Raw genomic sequence first — 22,494 nt, forward strand, 5'->3', positions numbered from 1 at the left:
TGGTCCCGGTGTCCTCACATGCCCGGCGTGCTTCTAGGGCAGCTGCTGGCTGGAGCATGCTGCTGCCTTTTTGGTGGCGCACCCGCCCACCATCTGGGCTGTGCCGGTTCCCTCACCGCGCTTGCTGCGCTGCGCGCCCCGTGCACCTGTGCAGCCGCCGCTGGAGGAGGCGCGCGCCAGCCTGGAGGCGGCTGTCGGCGTGCTGCTGGCAGACCTGGGCAGGCGTGGGCTCAAGGTCGCCGCCCTGGTGCGTGCCCTGGCTGGGCCCGGCAGCAGCGGGCAGGCTTCCAAGCGCCGTTCGCCTGTGTGGAGGGCAGCCGTGGGACGAGCAAGGAAGGCTGGCCTAACCCAGCCTCGCCTGCCCGCCCCCTCAGCCTCCCCCCACCACCGCCTCCCTGCTGCCGCGCCTGCAGGCCGTGCCAGCCGCCAGCGGCGACCTGCGCTCGCTGGTGCGCCGCGCCACGGACAAGGCGCGGCGGCTGGCGGGCGTGCCGCCCACGCCGCTCCGCCCCAAGTCGCTGGCGCCGCCGCCCTCACCCACGCGGCGCGCCCTGGAGCCCACGGTGTTCAACCCGCCCAACCTGACGGTGCCCCGGCCGCGCAAGAAGAGCCGCGGCATCAAGCCCTCCCCGGAGGATGCGATCAAGCGCGACCCGCGCGTCATCACGCTGTACAACGAGCTGTCCAAGGGGCGAGGCATCGTGGCGGCCACCGTGGCCTGGGACGCCGTGCGCGCCGAGGTGGCGGCCGGCGGCAGCCTTGCGGCGCCCGGCTCGCGCCGCGCCTCGGGCGCAGGCGCCAACCCCGGCGGCGCGCGCGGCGGCAGCGCCACGCCCGGCGCCGCCACCCCGCGCACGCCGCCCACCCCGCGCACGCCGCCGACGGCCAGCCCGCTGAGCCCGCGCCGCACGGTCACCGAGTCGCCAGCCGCCGCCGCCGAGCCGGAGCTGAGCGAGGAAGAGGCGGCGGCGTACCTGCCCACGCTGGCGGCGCGCGGCGCCGCGGTGGCTGCCTTTGCGCCGCGCAGCCTGCAGGACGTGTCGGACTTTGTGGGCGACGTGAGGGCGCAGGGCGGCGACGCGCCGCGGTCGGGCCACGCCGCCGCCGCCTTCCCGGCCGCCAGGTGGCGCGTCATGGCCGAGGCCGCCGCCGTCTTTGACCAGCTGCTCGACATGTGCGACACGCTCAGCAAGTGGCGGTGCGACCCGCAGGTGAGCCCGCCCCGCCTGCTGGGGCTGGCCGGGGGGGTGGCCTGGAGGGTGGGAGGGGGGGGTGGCTGGGAGGGAGGCTGGGCGGCTGCCACCTGCGTCATCACCTCCCCGGCCCTCCCCGGCCTCGCCGGAAACACTTCCCGCCCCTGCCGCCGCCCCTCCCCTGCCCCCCGGGCCCACCTCCTCCCCACTCTCACCAACCAGCCAGCCAACACGCACACCGCCCCAGCCCGTCTCGACCGCTGCTTCCCCCCGCCTGCACACCCTCCCACCGCACATCACCCCACCCAACCCCCCGCAGGCGAGCGTGGTTGCCGAGAGCCACCGGCTGGGTGCCTACATGGACGGCGCCGCTGCCGCCGCCTCGCGCGTCACCTACCCTCACGACCCGCTGCGCCAGCGCATGGCCAAGGCGGGGCTGCCCTGGGACGGCGCGCTGCTGGGGGACCTGCGGTGGGCCAGCCAGCGCGCGGCGGCGGCGCTTCATGCAGCACGCGCTCGACTCGCTGGAGGGGATGATCAGGTGGGGTGGGTGGGGTGGTGGGTGGGTGGGTGGGTGGTGGGGGTTGTGGTGGGTTGCATGTGTGTGTGTGTCTGTCTGTGGTCGTGGTGGGGTGGCGGTGGTGTGGTGTGCGTTTGTGTGTATGTGGGTGTGGTGGTTTGGGTGGTGGTGGTGGTGGTGGATGAGAGCAGAGGAGAGGGAAGGAGGGGATCGAGTTGCGGGGCAGCACGGCCGGCCGCCTTAGCTGGCTGCACCCCCTGCCGCCGCCTCCCCACCCCGCTCATCCTCGTCCCCCCCCCCCTCCTCCTCCCTGCCCCGCAGGGCCAAGGGGTGGAACACGGGTGCCGTGCTGCAGCCCCTGGGCTCCGCCGCCATCGGCGCCTTCAAGGTGCACCAGTTCTGCGGCGGCTTCAACCAGGAGGCGGGCCGCATCTACGACGCGCTGCACGAGCGCACCGTGCACTACGCGCGCATGATGGACCCACAGTGGCTGCGCTCCACCAAGTGGGCCTGAAGTGGCAGGCACAGGCCTGCGGCGTGCCTCCTCCCATCGGCGCAAGATACGCCCTTCCGTGCTGCCGCCCGCCCGGTGCGGCAGGCGAGCGCACGCCCCAGGTGCTGCCGCCCGCCCGGCGCCGGGCGGCGGCCCGATAGCATGCCCCACACTTCACTCCATTTTGCTTGCCGGTTTGCCTGGCGTCCTTGCTCCCGCCACACATCCCGTCGCATCCCCCAGACCCGCTTCCCGCTCCTGCTGCTACCCCTCTCCCCGCTTTCATTTATTTTGTACCAACCTGTGTGGATGACTGTGACACGCCCCCTGTGAACTGAGTAACGGTTTACATTTATTCCTTTGCAACACACTCACATCTGCCGGTGGGCCCGCCTTGTAAGCAAGGACGCCAGGGCAGGGCGGGCGAGTGGGAACCTAGTGGGAGGAAGGTAAAATGCTCAGCAGGGGCTGACGGCAAGAGGGCGGCGCGCACGCTGTGCGTCGCAGCAGGGGCAGGGTGCGGCGGCAGGCGAATTGAGCTGAGGTGGGAGGGCGCCAGCGAGGGGCGGCGGAGCGGGGAGGGGTCGGAGCAGAGAGAGTCGTGTCGTGGGTCAAGTCAGCCTCGGTCAGTTGCGCCGCATACAAGGGCGGCGCGGCGGCGGCGCCGGTCAGATGATGCCCCACTTCTGCTCCAGCGCGTTTGTGATGCGGCCCAGCGCGTACGCCGCCGACAGCGGGAACTGCGAGATGGAGATGTACTCGTCCACGTACGCGTCGTCTATCTGCAGGGGAAGCAGGAGGGGGCACAGGGCGGGTGGGGTGGGAAATGGCAGGGAAGAAACCGCGGTGGCGCCAGGGTTGTGGGAGACCAGCAGGCGCCGGAAGGGAGCACACACAACACGCGCTGCCTGCTGCCTCGGCCTGGGCAGCGTGGCCGCTGCCGCTCGCGTGCTGCCGAGCCCGCCCCGGCCTGCGCCCCGCCGCGCACCTTGCCGTGCGCAAACGCGCCCACCACAAAGGCCAGCGGTCGGTCGCCAAAGTCGGGGCGAGCCACATAGTCGTGCATCGCCACCAGCGTCTTGGCCGAGTGGGAGAAGCCGATGCGGTGCGCATCTGCGGCAACCGCACAGGGGAGGGCGCAGGGGGGGATGGATGAGGCGGGCTCGATGGATGCACGCGGCCCTCCCAGCACACACAGCCACCCTGCTGCTGATGCGGCTGCAGCCAGGCCAGAGCCAGCCGCTCACAAGCAAGCTAGCCACCTGCTGGCCCCCGGCCCCTGCCCTGCGCCCTGCTGGGCCTGCCCACCTGGCGGGAAGTACTTAGTGACGGGCCCCTTGACCACCTTGAGCAGCTTGTCGGGACCGTTGGTGGCGCGGATGCTCAGCTTCTGCAACAGCTGCACCAGCAGGCCGCAGAAGCGGCGGAAGGTGCGCGGCAGGCGGACCTGCGGCACGGGGGAAGAGGGGCCACCATAGCGGCATGGCGTAGCTCGATGCCGGCGCAGCGCAGCATGGCAAGCCCAGCAACGGTGGCGGAGGCGGGTAGCGAGTGCAGCCAGCGCTGCTGTCCCGCCTTGCCTGCGGGTTGATCTGTATGAGCACATTCTTGGCGGTGTGCACGTACAGGGCTTTCAACTTGCCCGCCTTGTTCAGCGGGCTGTCCAGGATAGCTAGCAACGCCTGCACGGTGCGGGCGGCAGCAGCGACGTCAGAGGTTGTTGCCCGTCTGCAGATCAGGCAACGCGGATGCTGAAGGGTAGGCGTGAGCCAGAGCTGCGTTGTGCAGCTGCACGAGCACAAGGATGCGGCACAGCAACGGAGCAAGCATGCTCCGGTAGCACACTGGCAGGCAGCGGCGGCAGCGGCGGTCGACCTGGTGGCAGATGTCAGGCCGATACAGGGCCGGGTCCTTGCCGTGCCGCCGCAGAAAGTTGGCGTGGTCGTCGCAGTTGAGCAGCTCGTAGTTCTTGCCCACTTTGGCGGCCTCCAGCTGCGCATTTTCCAGCACAAAGGTCACCCCGCCGCCACTGCTGCTCGCGGCGGGCGCCTCGTCATATTCAGAGGCTTCTATGCCGCCCGCCATGGCTTCCGGCAGGCCTCTAGCGCTGAAAGATGTTTACTGACACTGCAAGTGTTGAGACATGCACATGCAGCAGCGCAGGGCAGGCAGGAGGTAGGCAAAGGGCTTGGGATTGATGTGGGGAAATGCATGCATGCCGGGAGGCGCCAAGCGGCATGGGCCAGTCTCCTGCTGCGTGTGCTGCCCATTTTGCACGCCTAGGCCTATCGAAACCCATCCCTGATCCCGTCCCTGCGCAGCCCGCCACACCGCCAGAGCGCGTGCCTGCACCCAGCAACAGCTGACAGGCAGGGTGCGAGCGAGTGTTGCCTCCTCAATCAGGTGTGGTTTCGGCAAGGCTGCCCAGGCCCAGGAAGTGGCAGTCCCTGGCTTGGTGTGATCGGCAGCAGCCCCTGACGAGCGCCCAGTGTTGCCCTGCACAGGTGATAGCGCCACCGACGAGCGGCCACTGCCGTGCGGCAGACGGCCGCTTGCACGCGGGCGCTGGGCTGGGCATACATGTGGGGAGCCATCGCAGGCATTGCAGCCGCCTCTGTAGCCCTCGCCATCCTCCATCAGACTCTGGAGGCGACCGGAAGGGGCTCTGAAAAGCCGCAGAAGCCGTCGCAGCTGGCGCCCCCAGGCCCAGACTTCAAAAAGCAGCCAGGTTAGCTCTCGCTGGTTGCAGGCAGGCAGTGGCACAGGAGGCAAGGGAGCACAGTTTTGTGGTGTCACCATCATGGGGGAATCTGGTGCCAGCAGCAGGAAGCGGCCAGGTGCCTCCGCAGCCGTCGCTGCATCTGAGTTTGCAGCGCCCGCCTTTGGGCGGCGCCCCGCGGTGCTGTGCAGACGGCAAGTGGACCGCCCCGCTCTGGGAGTCTGCCTCCGCCAAGGAAGCCCTGGCCAAGGCGCGGCGCGTGCTGCGCAAGAAGTGAGCCCCGGCAAGCAGCGGCGGGCGAATGATGCCGATGGCGGCGGCGGCAGCTGCTGCCACCGCGGGCGTCGGGCCCCGCGCCGCCAGCAGAGGCAGGGCACCTGCCGCCGGCACATCATGGCAGGTGCCTGCCCAGCGCCGCCGGCGCGAGCCGCCGGCCGCCAGCCGCCAGCCGCCACCCCAGCCCGGCCGGCGGCAGCAGGGGCAGCAGGGGCAGGCGGCGGCCCCGCGGCGCTGCTGTCCATGCAGGAGCGCCGGCAGCAGCAGCGGCGACCAGGGCAGCGGCAGCAGCCGGGATGAGGAGCGGGGCGGGGAGCCGCAGGTGGACCAGTCGATACGGGTCAAGTGCATGCTGGCAGAGGGCTCCGGCAGGCTGGACCTGTCGGACTGCGAGCTCCAGGGCGTGCCGCCAGCCGCCTTCGACCTGCCCGGTGCGGCGCCTGCCTGGCCGGGGACGGCTGCCACCGGGTGGCCGGTAGCGGATGGAGGCGCGGCGGCGGCACCCTGGGTTGGCTGACTGGGCTTGATTATCGGATGGATGCCAGTCCAGTTGCTGCATGGCCCGGCTGCCCACCTGCCAGTCGTGCTGCCGACCCTTGTCCCTGACGCCCCTTGTGCCTCCTCTTGCCTCCCCTGCCTGCTGCCGGTCTGCAGAGCTGGAAGAGCTGTCGCTTGCCGGCAACCAGCTGCCCGAGCTGCCCGCCGACATCAGCCGCCTGGCCAGCCTGTCTCGGCTGCAGCTGGCGGGCAACCAGCTGGCGGCGCTGCCTGCCGGCATCTGCGCCCTCACCGCCCTGCGCGGCCTCTGGCTGCACGGCAACCTGCTGCGAGAGCTGCCCGCGGAGCTCGGGCGGCTGTCGGCGTTGACGCAGCTGTCGCTGAGCGGCAACCGCCTGGAGGCGCTGCCAGACGGCCTGTCGGGGCTGGTGGCGCTGCAGGAGCTGAGCTGCGCGGGCAACCAGCTGGCGGCGCTGCCCAGCAGCATCGGGCGCCTGGCCAGCCTGCAGAAGCTGAGCCTGCACGGCAACCAGCTGCGGTGGGGAGGCCGGCCGCCGCAGCCCCTGCCTTGAGAGGCCGTGCCTGTGGCGCCACCGCCTGCCTCGCTGTCACTGTCGTGGCTGCTGCCTGCCTGCCTGTCCACGTGCGTGCGTACTCCGCCCCACCCCCTCCAAACACCCCAGCACCTCCCCCATCACCACCCCACCGCCGCGCAGGGAGCTGCCGTCCCACATCGGCGGCCTGACCAGCCTGCAGGAGCTGAGCCTGCAGGGCAACCCGGGGCTTGCCTTCCTGCCTGACGCGCTGGGCACGCTGCCCGCGCTGCGCGACCTGTGCGCCGCCGACTGCGGCCTGGCGGCGGTGCCCTCCTCGCTGCGCGCCGCCCCCGTGCTCCACTCGCTGTCGCTCTACGGCAACTGCCTGCACGAGTTCCCAGCAGCGGTGCTGCAGGTGCGGGCAGGTGGGGCAGTTGGTGGGGCCTACGGTGGGCTGTGGGCTGCCAGCCCGGCTACGCATCCTGGCCGGCTGGCAGATGCCGCGGCCGCTCTCTCCCGGCCTTCTCCTGCGCCTGCTTTGTGCCGCGCGCGCGCGGCACACGCCTTCGACCTGCGCCCCCCACCCCCTGGCCCGCCCGCCCTGCAGGCGCCCAGCCTGCGCACGCTGTGGCTGGAGGGCAACCCGCTGACGCCCGAGGCCGTGGCCGGCCTGCTGTCCGCCCTGCCCGCCTCGGGGCTGACCGCGCTGGGGCTGGACGAGCGGCAGGCGGCGGCCGCGCCGCCCGCCCTGCTGGAGGCCGCCGCCGCCAGCGGGAAGCTGCGGGTGTCGGGGCCCGCACCCAGCTGCGGCGGCTACGGGTACTTCAAGCTGGAGGCGGCGCCCGCTGCGGCCGCCGCCGCCACCAACGGCAGCAGCCGCCCCACCACCGAGGTGCTGGTGGTGTCCTTTGGATCCGCCCCGGGCACCCCCAACTGGGGTGGCCTGCTGAAGAAGGTGCGGGGCGCGGCGGCCACGCCGCAGGAGCAGAACTTTGATGTGCTGTACGTGGTGGACCCGCACCGCAGCTGGTACGGAGGTGAGCCTTGGGAGGTGGCGGCGGCGAGGGTGTGGTGTGGTGCGGTGGTGGAGTGATGCAGTCGTCAGGCGCCGCCGCCACCGACGCGGGTGTTGGGTGGTTGGTGGTGGAGAGGGTGTGTTGGTTGCCGGGCCGGGGGCCGGCAGGTGGTGCACTGGGCAGAGGGTTGCTTCTGGTTGCGGGGAAGGCAACGGAATTGGCCGGCCGCCTCCCGCAATCCACGCGCCCACCACACACGTCACACTCACCCACGCCCCACACTCGGCACCACCTTCCCATGCCCGCCAGGCGGCGACGACGGCTACGCGCACTACGAGCGGCGCCTGGCGGCCGTGTGCGGGCGGTACCGCCACGTCGTGTTCATCGGGGACTCCATGGGCGCCACCGGGGCGCTGCTGTTTGCGCACCTGGCCACAGAGGTGCACGCCTGGACGCCCCAGATAGACCTGGCCAGCTCATCCATCAGGCGTGTGTGGGGGCCTGGAGGGTGGTGGGCGGGTTTGTGGCGGCGGTGTGTGTGTGTGTGTGTGTGTGCGCGTGTGCGTGGTGGTGTGAAGGGACAACCGCGTAGGTGGCTGGCTGGCTGGCTGGCGCGAGCGGCTTGCGCCCACGCTGCCGCGCCATGCCGCGCTGCTCCCGCGCCGCCCGCAGGCCGGGGCAGGGCCCCGAGTGGCAGGCCGTGCTGCGGCGGCGCGTGCTGGACAACGTGGGCGGCTGCGGCGGCAGCGTGGTGGTGCACACCGGCAGCTGGCGGCACGACCTGGACCAGGCCCGCTGCCTGCCCACGCAGGGGGGCATCAAGGTGCAGGTGAGGCCGCACGGGGCGAGCCGCTGCCGCACAGTGCGAGCCACCGCCGCGCCGCCTGTTGGCTGCTCGCCCCCTCCCTGCAGCTGGTCTCCTGGCGCACGTGCCCATGTGCGCTCGCACTCGCCACGCTCGCCCATCCACGCACCCACACCATGTCGCCTGCCGGTGTCTCGCCCCTCCCCGCAGATCTACTCTGTCGAGTCGCACCGCCTGGCGCTGGCGCTGGACCGGCGCGGTCTGCTGGTGCAGATTGTGCGCAGCGCCATCCTGCAGGCCATGGGGCTGCCCAACAAGGACAACATGCGGCTGGCAAACCTGTTCTGAGGCCCGCTGGGAAACCTGTTCTGAGGTGGGCCCCCTGCCGTGCTTGGAGCCCCCTCTTGTGATCTGCCAGGCAATGCCTCCCGAAGATGCGGCGTCAATATGTGGGGCTTGGCAGCGCCCCGGCGTGTGCCGTGTGGCCGCACGCCGCCCCTGCCGCCCTGTGGCCCCTTCCTGGCTGGTTGTGACTCCTCTCCTCCCTGTTTCCTTCCTGGCATGCTGCTTGCTTTCTTGCTTGCTTCTGCTTTGTGTCCATCTTGTCGCCACTATCTTGCATGACTGCTTGACTAAGAAAAAAGGCCTTTGCAATAAATACTTGAGCTGGAATGGGGAGCTGGAGGATGAGGGGGCGAGAGCGAGGAGCGCAGAGAGAAGGCGTCTCCACGCTGACCAATGGCGGTGAGGGCGGGAAGAGGATGAGAAGGTGTTTACGGGATGGCACCCACAGATGCATGGTGCAGCATCCGTTTGGCAAACCGGCTGCAGCTGATGCAGTCATTGATGATGGATGGACGGGGCAAGGAGGGGTGATTGATGGTGACGGATGGGCGGCTCACTTTGGGCGGGTGAGGGCTGAGGGTAGGAATGAAGGGTCAAACACACACAACGGAAAGGAGGAAAAGACGAATGGATGAATTTGGGTGGAAAGCAGGCATCTGGAAAAAAAGAGAAACGGGGAAGCGGGAGCGGCGCAGCAGGCGCGGCACACCAGCCGTCGGGCTGGACGGTCACACCGCCAGCGGCAGCAGGATGTCGTACACCTCTCGGTTGATGGTGCGGTGCCCCGGGCGGCCGTTGGGCAGGTAGGACACGTGTATGGCTCTGATGAAGAGGCTGGGGTCCCAGATGGGCGACCCCGACTGCCCCACCGCCACATCCAGGTTGGAGGAGATGAAGCCCGAGGGGACGTCCCAGGGCGTGGGCGCGCAGCCGGGGAAGGGCGCCAGCTTGCCGGCGGCGCGGTACAGGCGCACCTGGCGCGGGTCGCGGTCCAGCGGGTACCCGGCGGTGGCCACGCGGTAGCTTGAGTTCTGGCAGCGGTACGTGAACCCCAGCCAGCCGTGCACGTCGCCGGCCCGCTCCCTGAGCCGCACCACCGCAAAGTCGTGCACCCTGTCCTGGGCCGTCTGGCACTGCCCGTTGCCGTCACCGCACTTGGTCCAGGGGGCGGCTGAGGAGAAGTGAGTGGTGACGTACTCCCAGTCGTAGTACCGCGCCCTTTTGCCGGCGTACCGCTGCGCCCAGAAGCCCAGGTTGCCGTAGAAGCGGCGGGCGCCGGTGTCGTACACGCAGTGGCCTGGGGGCGCGGGGTGCGGGCGACGGCGTGGTGGTGGGCAAAGGCAGCAGGGCCAGCGAGCGGGCAGCTGCTCACGCAAGGCTGGCTGCAGGCCCAGCAGACCCGCTCCTGGCGGCAGCCCAGTGCGACCCAACCTGACAGCCGCCGACGGCAGCCAGCAGGCGGCCAGCCAGGCGGCAGGCCCCACCTGCCGTCAGCACGCTCCTGGGCCCAATCAGCGTGCCGGTGCAGCCGGTGTCCACCACGCCGATGGGAGAGTAGGGCAGCGCCAGGTCGCTGACCGCCACCCGGTTGTCCCACCCCACCACATGCATCCTCCTGCCGCCGACGCCACGTGCCGGCTGAGCGGGGGTATGCGCCGGCCGGGCAGCCGAGCCGTGGCCGCCGCCGGCTGCCGCGCCGGCGGTGGCGGCCGAGGCGGCGGCGGCGGCGCTGGCCTGCGGGTCTGCAACGCGAAAGTAGAGCTCTCCGGCGGAGGTGAAGCGTGCGGCAAAAGCTGTGCCGGTCCTTGCCGCGGCCCTGCATGGGGTGGGTGGGTGGCAGGTGATGGGTGAGCGGTAAGCCTGTGGCGCCTCTGTGCCCACAGTTTACAGCCAAGTTTGCCTCCCGGGCAGCTGGTGGCCGGCTCCCGTTTTGGCAGGTGGCCCCTGCCCTCCTCCCGCCACGCCCACATGTATGTGCGCACCTGACAGCCTGCAGGGTGTGAACCTTGGGGGTCGCCACCTTGCCCTGCTTGCGCACCCTCAGCTTGCCGCTGAACACAAAGCCCTCGCCGCTGTGCCGCTCCAGCACGGCTCGCCCCACTGTGGCAGCGGTATCAAAATCCGCCTGGCCGCTGCCGCTCACATCCGACCCTCCCGCTGCCGCTGCCGCCGCCGCCGCTGCTGCTTCTGCTTCCACATTCGCCGCCGCGGGCGCCCTGCAAGCGCCCTGCGTTGCGCCGGCGATGCCCTGGCACGAGGCGACGCAGCGGTTGGCAAACGTGATGCCGCCGGCGCACACCGGCGGGCCCCGCAGGGTGATGTTGTCACAGTCGCAGCCTGCAAGGACCGGAGAAAGGGTAAGCATGGGGCGGGGGGAGCGCATAAGAAAGGCTTGGGGCATGCACAGGCCCAGGCAGGTGCGCAATCAGGTACGCAGCATCCACCCACTGCACGGCGGCCTTCCCGCCCACCTGCTGCTGCGCCGGCACTGCTCAATGGTGCCGCCAGCAGCACTAGCAACGCTGCCAGGTGGAAAGTGTAGCCACGATTAGCGACAGGCTCCTCTGATGTCATGGCTGCTCAGTTGCTCCCTGGCCTGGCCAACCCAGCTGCAGCGCCGCCGCCACCTGCCGCTACCGCCACTGTGCCAACCGCCCAGCTTGACTTGCAGCGCTCTGCCCCAGCCTTGGTGATGACGATGACACTGTGCGGGGCATGCAATCGGGGCAGCCTGCAGCGAGCAGTGGCATCACACGACATGGGAGGCTGCCCCTGTAGCACCCTGCTTAGTTGTGGAGCACGTACCAGCTGTCGTGTGAGCTTACCTTCTGTGCTGCTGATTGGGCCTCCACTGAGTGAACCTCCACTGGATGGAGAGGAGTTGAGGTAGTCCTTGCACAAGGCAGCCAGGCGGTAGCTGCCGCTCAGAGGTCTGAGTTTTCTCCCTCTGTCACGGTTCTCAGAGGGTGAAGGATGATTTACGATTGATACTCCCCATCAAATGCGGATGGTGCGGTGTGGGGAGGCGAAGGGCGCCTGGCACCTTGTGGCACCCCTTGGGCGGAGGGGAAGGAAGTGTGTGCAGCGCCCCTGATCCGTCCTCCTCGCGCAGCGATCTGTCCATCCAATAAGCAAGCTTGAAATGCCCTTGCATGCAGCTTGGAGCTGCTGGCGCCGGCTGCCACTGCCGCCGCCACTCGCTGTTGCCGCCGCCATCTCTGTTCTGCACCGGCACCTGCATAGCAACTGCCACGGACTGCACCCTCGGATCGATTGAGGTCCGTACATCAGAAAGGAAGCAAGCATCACAGAATCTACCGGTGCCAAAGGAACCGTAAGCAGGAATCAAAGATAGGCAGCAAAGCACAGTTGCACTGTGCGGTTGTGCAGCTCTCAAAATTGCAAGTGTTGATGGCAAAAGGCAGAAACGACCAGCAGGATGCCTGGCGCAGGGGCGAGTAAAGGATGGCCTGGCAGCCAGCCTGCCAGCCCAGCATGCCGGTGGCATCACTGCTCCAACGGCCGGCGCAGCTAAAGGCGCGGCTTCTTGCTGGCAGGAGGGCTGGGCGCCGTCAGGTCCACCACCTCGCCTCCTGCGCCGCAGCTGGCAGCCGCCGGCGCCGGCCTCTTGGTCGTTGACCGCGGCTGCGCTGCAGGCGCCGCCCCCTGCTGCTGCGCCTGCTGCTGCGCCGCCAGCGCGGCGCTGCTGCCGCCGGTGCCGCGCACTGCTGCCTGCAGCTGGCGGATCAGCTCCTGGGACCGCTGGTAGGCAGCCAGCTGCTGCTCATAGGTGGCTCTGTTCTTGGCGCACACCAGCGCCGCCCCGTCGTCGCTCCAGACAAAGTCAGTGATCTGGCCGGCCCGTTTCAGCGCGCTGCGGGCGCATGGGGGAGGGCGAAGAAGCAGCAGAGGTGAGGCGCACACGGTGCTGGCGCTCGAGCGCCCTGGCTTATGCATCCAGGACGCCTGCAGAGGCAGGTGCCGTCACTGCCCACGATCAGAGGCAGCGCGCTGCCGGACAGCAGGCTCTCCAGCGGCACATGCACACTACTCGTGCTGCAAGGCAGCAGACATGCAGAGCAGACGGCGGCCTCACCTCGCCAGGTGCTTCTGGCGCTGCTTGGCAAGCGCAAAGCGCTGCTCCCGCCGCTCGCCGCTCTCCAAGAATGCCCGCAGCGTGGCGCAATCGCAGGACGCGGCGCCGCAGCGGACCCTGGCCGCCACGTCCGGCCGGCTCCAGTTTCCGGGCTGCGCCGGCGGCTGCCGCGGCGCCTTTGCGCTCTCCCGATCCAGCGTGCGCGATGCCAGCAAGTGCAGCGCGGGCACTGCCTCCACAGCCGCCGCCAGCGAGGCCAGGCCCAGCTGCTGCTGGATGGCTTGCAGGGCCGGGAGCAGGACGGCCGCCGGCGGGTAGCGCAGCGGGCTGGCGGCGATGTGCGCCGCCGCTCGGCTCTGAAGCTTGGCCGCTTCTGCAGCCGGGGGCCAGGGGGGGCAGGGGCTCGAACTGAACCGCCTGCTCCGCACCGCAGCTCGCTGGTGGAGCACCGCAAGGTGGGGTGGCCAAAGACGCTCGGCAGCCTGCTGCCAGGCCGCAGCAACGGGCATGGCCCAAGCACCGCGTGGCTGCCGCACCGGCAGGCATCAGGGTCACAAGGCCTTCCCACGCGTCAGGCGACTCACCGGCGCTGCCCGGCACGTGGAGCAGGTGCAGGAGGTCCCGCACAAATGCTGCGGTGCGTGGAGGCGGAGCGGCGGGTGCGCCGGCTGCTGGGCTCTGGTACTGGCGATAGGCTGTGTGGTAGTAGGGGGGCGGCCGCGGGGCAAGGGACATGTCCCTGTCTCGCTCCGCACACAGCGCCTCCACCACCGCGGCGCCGAGCTCCAAAAAGCGCCACGTGCCGGCGTCGTCCGCGCCGCCGGCGCCCGCCGGCGCCCGCCCCCCAGGCAGCTGCGCCGCCGCCCGGCCTAGGTGCGCCAGCGCCGCTGGCATCGCCGCCTCGCTGCGGGCGGCGCGGCCAAGGGCAGCCACCAGGCCGGCGTGCAGCTGGGCCCACCAGCCCCTGCCCTCGCACAACTGCAGGCCCGTGCTCAGGGCGGCCTCAGGCGCCAGCGTGGCGGCGGCGGCGACGGCGAAGAAAGCGCCCACGTGCTGGGGGTCGCCCAGCGCCACCAGCCACGCCAGCACAGCCTGCAAGCAGCGTGGCGGCGGCGCAGCGGGATTGGTGGTTCCCAGGCTGGCGCCTACCGCAGCTTTCCTGCCGCTCCTACCGCATCTCCCCTTCCCTTGCCCCCGCCCACCTGCGCGTCAGCTTCCCAGTAGCTGCCCTGCTGGCCCCGGTAGGCATGCGGTGCTTCCACGGCGGCGGCAGGCAGCGCCCCGACAAACGCTGCCGCCAGCTGCGGCGCCAGGGAAGCGGCTGCGCCAGCACCTGCCGCCTGCTCCAGGCCCCTGGCCAGTGCAAGGACGTCGCGGTAGGTGCTCGGCTGCGCCGCACAGCTGGCAGCAACCGCCTCCAGGGCCCGCACCGCGCGCTCGCTCTCCCAGCCCCACCGCTCGCACCAGGCCAGCAGCGCCGCCAGCATGCCGTCGCCGCCGCCGCCGCCCGCTTATGCGGCGGCGCCTGGCGCACCGCCGGCGCCGGCCGCAGCCGTGATGAAGTGGCGGGCAAAGGCGGTGGTGAAGAAAGCGTGCAGCGCTTCTGCGTCCCCCCGCTCCTCCACAAGCGCCAGCACCTGCAGCAGCCCTGCCGCAACCTCCTGCTGTTCCCTGCGGCGCTCCGCCCCCTGCCCCGGCCCATCCTGCCGCGCCGCGCCGGCAAGAGCCGTGGTTGCGCCGGCAAGCGCGGCCGCAAACACCGCCGCCGCCGGGTGGCCGGCGCCGCCGCCGCCGCCGCTGCTGCGCTCCGTTGGCTGCGCTGCTGTCGCACCCACGCTCGCTGCCCGCAGCCCTTTCAGCAGCGCCGCGGCGACGGCCAGGTCGGGAGGGGTGCCCGCACACAGGCGCCCCACCACCGCACTCAGGGCTGCGCCGCACTGCGGGGCCCACTTGTACACGCGGCACAGCTCCACCACGGCCGGTGCATGCTCGGCCTCGAGGGGATTGACGGGATGGAGCGCTGAGCGGCTTTGGGCCTGCTTGGCCAGCACAGCCAGGCACAGCGCCGCCGGCTTGGCATCCCCCAGAGCCGCAACGGCAGAGAGAGCGCTGGCGAGGAGGGCGGTGCCGTTGATGCGCGGCAGGGAGGTTGCCACCGCGCGTGCCCAGCGGGCCAGCACCGCCCGCGGCTCCGAGCCCTGCGCAGGCAGAGGTGCCAGCGGCCAGCGGCGCTCAGCAACCGCTGCGGGGGCGGCCCGACTGCGGCTGGGAGACGAGGAGCCACGGCTGCACCAGGCGGCAGCGCAGGCGGCTGCCATGCTGCGGCTCCCCAGCACAGCGCCTGCCGCCGCCCTTCACCCCCACCTGCTCCACCGCCTTCTGCAGCCCTGCCACCGCCTGTTTCAGGTCGCCGCGGCACCGCATGCTGAAGTGCTTGCACCTAGGCCACACCACCAGCGCTGTGCGGTGGTACCAGCGGGTGAAGGTGGCCCCCTCGTTGCCCGTCGCCTCCTCAAAGTCCTCCCCATCCGGGGTCTGCTGCTCAAAGTAGTCACTGCCCTGCAGGCGAACCACAGCAGCCAGCAGCGTGGTGTGAGCACGTGCGGACGCAGCAGGCGGGGCAGGCAGGGCAGGCAGGGTGCAGCGGGGAGTTGCGGCGCCGGCACAGAGCAGGCAGCAGTGAGGAAGCAGGCGGAGCTGTGCCCCTGCCTGGCTGGGCTGCCCATCGCCGGGGCCCACCTGGCACAGCTCTGTCTCCTCGCACAGCCTGTGGCTGCCCAGCTCAGGCGCCTGCCGCCCATCCAGCGCCACAAACGACGACACCGACGCCTCCCTGTCGCCGTCGTAGCTCTCGTCGTAGCTGCGAGCAGGGCAACGCTCCTATCACCACAACCCACCCACCTGTGCAGCCCCCAACGCCAGGCACGGGCGAGCGCCTTGCAAGCGTGCAAGAGGGTGAAGACCCGCCCCCAAGCAGCCGCCCCAGCAGCATCCATCGCCCGGCCCTAGCGCCCGACTCTGCGCCCTGCCTGCCGCACCCGGTGTCTGTCCTCTCCACCAGCGCCAGGTGCACATCCAGCAGCCCCTCCTCCGCCAGCGCCGCCAGCGCATCGCCCACGGCACGGTCCGAGTTCTTCAGAGCAGCCAGGCCCGTGCGCAGCCCGTCCCGCGTGTACCTGCATGCACCGGCCACGCCAGCTCGGCAGGTGAGCGAGCGGGAGCGTAAGGGTGGGTGGCAGGCAGATGCGGGGGAGCCCTGCCGCTGGCCTGCGGTGCTGCAAGGTCGGGCCTGCTGCCCACTGCCACCAGGCCGGCCCCGGCTGCGCACCTGTGCTCCAGCATGAACACCAGCTTGCGTGGCGGCGCCTCCTCCGCCTGCCACCCGGCCACCACCCGCCTGACGGCTTCGATGGCGGTGACGTGGTCGGCGGGCGCGGGCGCCGGGCCCTGCCCCTTGTGCACCAGGTTGTAGATCAGGACCAGCCTGTGGCCCCTGGTCACCGGCTTTACCTGCTCAGTAGTGGAAGGGAGGAGCCACAGCGGCAGGGATGGCACGCTGAGGCCTGGCCCAGCACCAGCTCGCTATGGGCGTGCACACCACAACAGCGAACCAGATCCTGGGCCTGCTGCTGCCAGGCCTCGGCGTGGCCCACCCGCCTGCTCGCAGCCTCAGCTGGGCCCGCCTGAGCGGCAGCAGCGTGGCAGCGCGCTGGCGGCAGCGCCCGTCTGCGCTGCCGCAGGCTCGCGCCGCCCACCTCGTGGCGGCAGTCGGCGTAGAATGCCGAGAAGTGGAGGGCGTAGGCGCTGTCGGCGGCATAGTCAAACGTCTTGGTCCTGCCGGCATGGGACACCACCAGCTGGCCGCCCTCGTAGGCGCTAGGCAGGTGCAGCACCAGCGTGGCTGTGGGCAGGCGGCCAGTGGGCAGGCAGGCGGGGGGGCAGCTGCGTGTCAGAAGCAGGGCGTGCCTGCTTACGGACGCCCCAACAGCGCCCACGCAAGCAGCGGCGTGTAGCTGGCGCTGCGCTGGAGCGGCACAGCCTTTGCTACATCCACTGGGCGCCCTGGCCGGCGCACCAAACATGCCCTCTGCCTTCTCTGTGTCTCTGCAGGGCAGGCAAGGGGGCACATACTAGGCTTGTCAGCACGCCTGGTGCAGCATGGGCGTCATGAGGTGCAAGAGCTAGCCCCCATCGGCGGCCTTGTCGGCCACCTCTGCAGGCAAGGCAGGCAGCATCGCTGGGCTGCCCTCTCGCCCACCTGTGCGCAATGAAGTGAGAGCCGGGTTCATAGAGAAGCAGCTTGTAGAGCTGAGCCTCCACCCCGCTGCTGCCCAGCCCCAGAGCGGTCCGGCACTTGGCAACCACTGCACCAGCAGGGTGGCAGGTAGGGGCCTGGTTGAGGGGGCTGCCGGGCTGCATGCCAGCTGGGAGTGGGGCAGGTGCAGGGAAAGCACAGCCCACAACCACAGGCGGTGCACGCCGGCTGGCACTGGCTCAAGGCCACACACAGGCCCGCGCATCGGGGCAAAGCAGGCAGCAGCGGCAGTCACGCACCCTGGTCCACCACACCCTGCCAGGCGGGGTTGCGCAGACGGAGGGCCTTGGGGTCCAGCTGCCAGGTGTGGCGCACGGCGGGGTCCCGCAGCGTCTCCTCCCGCCGCCCAAACGGCGCCAGCTCACATGCCGTCCGCAGCGCCTCTGCGGCTGGCGCCGACAGCGGAAGGCCGACGACCCCGCCACAGCCGCTTTCGCCCCCGCCGCCGCCCGGCAGCGCCAGCTCCAGGCTTGGCAGCACCAGCGGCAGGCTGCCGCCGGTGGCAAAGTCGCCGGGCGCCTCGACGCGCTTCAGCGCCGCCATCATCGCTGCGGCAGCGCCGCAAGGCTCCTCCTCCTCCTCTGAGCGGTCGGCGGTGGCTGGGAGTGGGGAGGTGCCACGCTTGGCCAGGGGAGGGGCGGCAGCGCTCTTCCTGGCTGCATGCTCGCCAAGGAAGGGGTAGCCGCTGCCAACGGGGGTGCCCCTCTTCCATGCCATCCGGCCTGAAAGCTGGTGCACGGCCATTTTGACTACCCCTGGCAATGGCTGCTGGGCCGCCTCCCCTGCCTCACCCTCGCCATCGCTCTGCTCGCCCTCCTCACCGTCGCTGGCGCTGCGCCCCCGCAGCCTCCACGGCCGCTGCCGCCGCTGCTGCTGTGGGGCACCCCGGAGCTCTTCCTGGCCGCGCAGGCGTCCAGCAAGGGGTAGGCGCCGCCAGGCGCGCTGCCGCTCTTCCTTGCGGCTCGGGGGAGTATCTTGGGGCCGGCAATCATCACCACCCCAGCCAGCGCTGCCCGCTCGGGTGGGGCCTGCTTGAGCCCAGTGGCATCCTTGTTGCCGGCTCGCGCGCCACCCAGCTGTGAGTGGGCAGGGTGATGAAGTGTCAGCATCTGTGCATAGCAGCTACAAAGGTTTAAACCGCCCGGCGCGGTGGCGGCGGCGGCGGCCACCACCTCCACGGCCGCGGCGGCACAGCTCCCTGCTGCTTGCCTGCAAATTGGCGCTCTGCTTGTTGTCGTTCTCCATTGGCTGGGAGCCTTCTGGCCCGATCGGCCGCTGTGATCACTTCAAGTGGGAGATGAGAGACTCATGTGCGGGCACGGAGAAGCATATCCTGCGGAGAAGAGTGCAGATGAACGGGACTTCGAGCGGCACGCAGTTTTGTTTGTATGCTGTGCGTGGCGTCTGTGCTGACGGCCAGCTGGGCGGCGGCGCGGCCGCCAAGCGGTGGTACAAGGGCGTGGCGTGATCCCCTGCCCCTTCGCTTGTCTGCAACAGCTCTGCTATATCCCAGATGTTGCTGCGCTACACCGACGGCTCGAGCCATAACAACACATAAGAGCAGCTACCCATGCATGTTGGAAGGTGGGTTATATTGTGCAGGGCAGGGGGAGGAGGAAGGGGCGGTGAACTCTCTTGCGGGACCGGCATAGGGCTGCTCAGGCGCCTGTCCGCACTATCCCCGGAGAGACCCGCGCCAATCAGACTCCCCTCTCCCCCCTGCTCTGTCTGTACCCCACCCCCCTCTCTCTCCCCGTTTGTGTATGGTGCCTTCACCTTTCCAGCTGCTGCACCACAGCTGGGCCCGTAGCATTCATTTGCTCCTTATGGGTGTAACAGACAGACAGACAGACAGACAGACAGGTGTTGTGTGGGACGCCTGTGTTGCACTGGTATGAGACGCCACCCCGCATTTGCATTCCATTCCCATGCCTGCCACCACCCTACCCCATTCTGCCCCCCTGAAATTCATTGCCGCGTACAATTCAGCTCGACTAACATGTTGTATTCAGAAGGGCGATTGCATTCTCGTTGCACAATTTTTTCGGGCACAAGCAAATGGCAAATGGGAAAGCAGTTGAAACAAAGGTAGGCAAGGGAACATGAGCGCAAGAAGTCAACGATGAGGAGTGTCAATTTGTTTTGCTCATTAGAGTATCAACACACCAATAAATGGACGGGGTGCGTGTGTTAACTCAGTCATGGGCGGTGCCCACTCAAGTACTTGTCAGTAAATGCCTCCCAGCTATCCACACCCTCGGCCTTCAGCCGCTTGATGTCCAAGTTCAGTCGCGTGCCCTGCACGTGCGTAGCGTTTGAGGATATGCTCGTGAGGCTCTCATCGCTGTGCTTCATCCGCACTAGGTAACAATGGCAAAATGCAGACCAACCTTTTTCTCCAGCAGCCTTGGGTCCTGCAGGCGGCCGTCATTTGCCAGTCGCTGCAGCATGGCTTGCAGCTTGCGCCACACCGCGTTGGTGGTCACTATGTACTGCTTCTTCAACTTGGCCGTCTGCAAGGGACGATGACGTCACAGTGGAAAACAGGGGCAACTAACAAGATAGGCTGGAAACCTTTTTATTGTCGAAACACGGCTCACCCATGGGCCGTGGAACATGGCATACATGAACAGCTCGTCATCTGGGATTTGCAAGCCCGGGCCAGGAATGCGGCCCAATGGTTTGCCTGTGGGCTCTCGGCCGCCGCTGCGCCGCGAGGACTTGCCCTTCTTGAAACTGCATAAGACAAATTCGTGAGGGAGAGCCACAAAGATGCATCAACGTTTGGCATGTGCGGCATATCTCGACCTAGGCCCTTTTCCAAACACAGTACCTGCGCTTTGTTGTCTCGATCTCGGTTCTTGTGCCGAGGGTCTTGCGGCTCCGCACGTTGCGTGATACGTGCTCGGTGGGGGCCGGTGCATGCTCGGTGGACACAAGCTCTACCGCGCGCGAGCACTTGCAAGCTCGCGCCCGCTGAGCCATCCCGGGTGAGGCGGTCGTGGTGTGAGTCTCTCCCGCGTGCTCCAGCTTCACCACAGGCTCAGGTTTGGTTGCGTCGTGCAAAGGAAGCTCAAGCTTCACCACAGGCTCGGGCTTGGCCATGTCGTGCGTCACATGTGGTGTGTCCGGAGTGTCTGGTACGTCTGCCTCAAAAGCCGGGTCGGGTTTGATGGCCATGGCGCAGGTGTCTGGATGGCCGAAAGGTGGACAAAACGGTGTGTACACCAGGCACGCGGGCTCAACATCTGCTTCCTCCACAATCCGAGCCTCTAGAATTTGGTTGAAGAGAGCCTCGGAGGCGCTGCATAGCACCAGGAAGCAAGCACAAAGCTAAACGCGATGCCCGGCACGGCCAACGGAGCTCGCGGCACCGATCGGCCGCGGGCGCCATGGGCTGGGCGGCAGTTGGCCATGGGCTTCAATTCCTCCCGCCTCCCAGCGCTCTTAGACCAAAGCAAGGTGCGCTGCGACCGAAACTCACGCGTGGGCACCCGCGAACAAGCGATCGCTTGTTCGAATGGCGACCGCTGTCGGCCCTCCCCCCTTTTCGGAGCCCGCGAATGCCAAACACTCGCTCAAAAGAGCCATCTGGGCGCGATAGGCGTCCGAACGGGCTCCGGCGGGGTTCGGCAGCAAAAAACAATCGGAAGAATAAGATCTGGCGGGGAGGTTTTGGCGTTGTATAGGCTTTCGGTTACGGGGTCAAATGTTGTGCGTTGAGAACATGCTCGTTTGTATCGTTTAATCGCAGCAAACGGCCGTGAAAGGGGTGTAAAACAAAGAATGATCTTGGGTGGAGGCGTGTGCGAGCAAGGCCGGTAAAGGTAAAGGTAAAGGTGGGGAAGAGCCTCCACAGGCTTAACTTCCCGGTTTAACGTCTAGCTTTAGACCATTAGTTGATCTGCCTGACGCGCCAAGTGCAGTACCCCCCACTAGTAGTGAATGGGTCCCGGGGAGGCCTGTGCCGAAGCCTTGGCGATTCTATTAGGCGTTCCCGAAGGAATTGGCATGGATTGGCGCTGAGCCGGTCAGCTATGCCGCGTTTGTCCTCACAAAGTTTCGACATGGGAGGAATCGAACCTGTGCCCTCTCGGAGGGTTTAGACACTAGCTCTAGCGCCTTCAAAGAAGGCCTTTCTTAGCCGCGGGTGCATGCATGCATGCACGGTCGGCCGGCAGCAACGCGATACTCGACCACCCCACAACCAACAACCTCGAGCTCCCCCTTCTCCCCTCTACCCGTTGGCAGCAGACTGGACCCTTTCTCCAGTGTGATCTGACCTCCTGCCCGCCTGGGTCGCCTGTCCTACGACGCGGTTTCCCTTGTAGGGTTGGGTGGCATCTTTGAGTCGCTTGCGTTGCGATCCTGCACTTGATCCCCACTTTCCCATGTCTTGCCCCCCATTTCCCCTCCTCATCCTGTTTATAGCCTCTCTTACAGCCACTGGACAGGGCCTCCCAGAGTAGGGCCCGGGCATCTTTTGCCCGGCCTTGGCTCCCTACCCACCCCCTCCCCCCGCAGGTAAGAGCGTCAGCAAGCAGCGGTCAGCGGCAGCCCCCCCACCCCCACCTCCACCTCACACACTCACTGGCCCCTTGTTGGCATGTGTTGAATGTTGGCATGGGAACGCCAAGCCCGCACGGTATCGGCGGCTGATTGAGTGATGGCACAACCGACCGCCGCTGCAGGCCACTTTGCACTCCTGCGTGCAGTGCATGCACCCTTACATGTGCAGCCTTCTGGTATATTCATGTGCGTGGGAGATGTGCGGGCATGGGGGCCTATGTGCCCCATGCCATTTGAGTGCCCGGCGGCGGCGCTGCCTGCCGCCTGGAGTACGCACCAACATCGGGCGGCGCCCGTCCAGCTGCGGCTTTTCGGCACCATGGTGGACTCGGTGCTGTCCCATGGTGCTGAGGTGTGGGGCGTGCAGCTGGCGGCCAAAGCGGCGTGCTGCCATCGTGGCAGTGCCGGCAGCGCGGCCGAGAAGCTGCAGCTCAGCTACCTACGCCACCTGCTGGGGGTCCGGCAGAGCACCCCCAATGCGGCCCTCCTTGCGGAGACTGGCGAGCGCCCGCTGTGGCAGCGCTGGCTGCGGCGGGCAGCCAAACTCTGGAACAAGACGCTGGAGGAGCGTCCTGGCAGCCTGTTGCAGCAAGCGTTGTTGTCCAGCGTGCAGCTCGCAGATGGCGCCCACCCCCTGGCACAGCAGTCCTGGGCTGCCCAGCTGGCGGCCGGTCTCGCAGCGGTCAGCATGCAGCTGGACCTGCAGCAGCCAGCACCTGTTGACCTCGGCGAGCTGGGGGAAGCTGCGCAGCGCCGCCAGCTGGCGCAGCTCCAGGAGGCGCTGGCGAAGGGCGGCGCCAGCCGGCTGGAGCACTATGTGCACAACGTGGTGGGCGCCCTCAACCTGGCGCCCGCCATGTTTGGGCAGCGCGAGACCTACCTGGATGCAGTACGGCGTCGGCAGGACCGCGAGGCGCTGGCGCAGCTGCGCACCGGGTCGCATTGGGGCGCGGAAGAGACCGGCCGCTGGACGCGGCGCCCCCGAGAGCAGCGAGTCTGCCCCCACTGCCACGACGGCATTGAAGATGCCCCCCACATGCTGCTCACCTGCCCCCTTTACGCCCCGCTGCGCCTCAACTTTCCTGACCTGTTTGCTGAGCCCCATCCTCCCCA

At 68.7% G+C, this 22,494-nt stretch overlaps 4 protein-coding genes across 4 annotated transcripts in view; 2 read left to right on the forward strand and 2 right to left on the reverse strand.

The window, feature by feature from the left end:
• Positions 1–2,617, forward strand: part of CHLNCDRAFT_57951 (hypothetical protein) — a gene marked incomplete at its 5' end in the record, with an annotated part of 13,395 nt that extends 10,778 nt beyond the window's left edge. Inside the window, 4 exons of the mRNA XM_005847208.1 lie at positions 155–247; positions 414–1,211; positions 1,513–1,664; positions 2,035–2,617. Coding sequence (XP_005847270.1) covers positions 155–247; positions 414–1,211; positions 1,513–1,664; positions 2,035–2,227 — 1,236 coding nt within the window. The 3' untranslated portion in view covers positions 2,228–2,617. The remainder of the gene's footprint in view (positions 1–154; positions 248–413; positions 1,212–1,512; positions 1,665–2,034) is intronic.
• Positions 2,618–4,536: 1,919 nt separating this feature from the next.
• Positions 4,537–6,964, forward strand: CHLNCDRAFT_35589 (hypothetical protein; the record flags this gene model as incomplete). The annotated part of the gene is made up of 6 exons (XM_005847209.1): positions 4,537–4,609; positions 4,711–4,934; positions 5,117–5,632; positions 5,856–6,237; positions 6,416–6,650; positions 6,843–6,964. Coding segments are annotated over exons 3-6 (1,143 nt in total), but the record flags the coding sequence as incomplete, so codon positions are not given.
• Positions 6,965–9,129: 2,165 nt separating this feature from the next.
• On the reverse strand, positions 9,130–10,975 carry CHLNCDRAFT_134293 (hypothetical protein; the record flags this gene model as incomplete). The annotated part of the gene is made up of 4 exons (XM_005847356.1): positions 9,130–9,698; positions 9,886–10,217; positions 10,384–10,738; positions 10,873–10,975. The coding sequence occupies 4 exons, from the start codon at positions 10,973–10,975 to the stop codon at positions 9,130–9,132; spliced, it is 1,359 nt and encodes a 452-aa protein (XP_005847418.1).
• Positions 10,976–14,008: 3,033 nt separating this feature from the next.
• CHLNCDRAFT_134295 (hypothetical protein) lies at positions 14,009–17,804 on the reverse strand (the record flags this gene model as incomplete). Its single annotated transcript, XM_005847357.1, has 10 exons — positions 14,009–14,695; positions 14,862–15,056; positions 15,237–15,357; positions 15,536–15,673; positions 15,826–16,007; positions 16,253–16,398; positions 16,573–16,601; positions 16,756–16,861; positions 17,052–17,433; positions 17,634–17,804. The coding sequence occupies 10 exons, from the start codon at positions 17,802–17,804 to the stop codon at positions 14,009–14,011; spliced, it is 2,157 nt and encodes a 718-aa protein (XP_005847419.1).
• Positions 17,805–22,494: the final 4,690 nt, after the last annotated feature.

Source organism: Chlorella variabilis, assembly GCF_000147415.1.
Source record: "Chlorella variabilis unplaced genomic scaffold CHLNCscaffold_11, whole genome shotgun sequence".
Taxonomy (NCBI): Eukaryota; Viridiplantae; Chlorophyta; class Trebouxiophyceae; order Chlorellales; family Chlorellaceae; genus Chlorella; species Chlorella variabilis.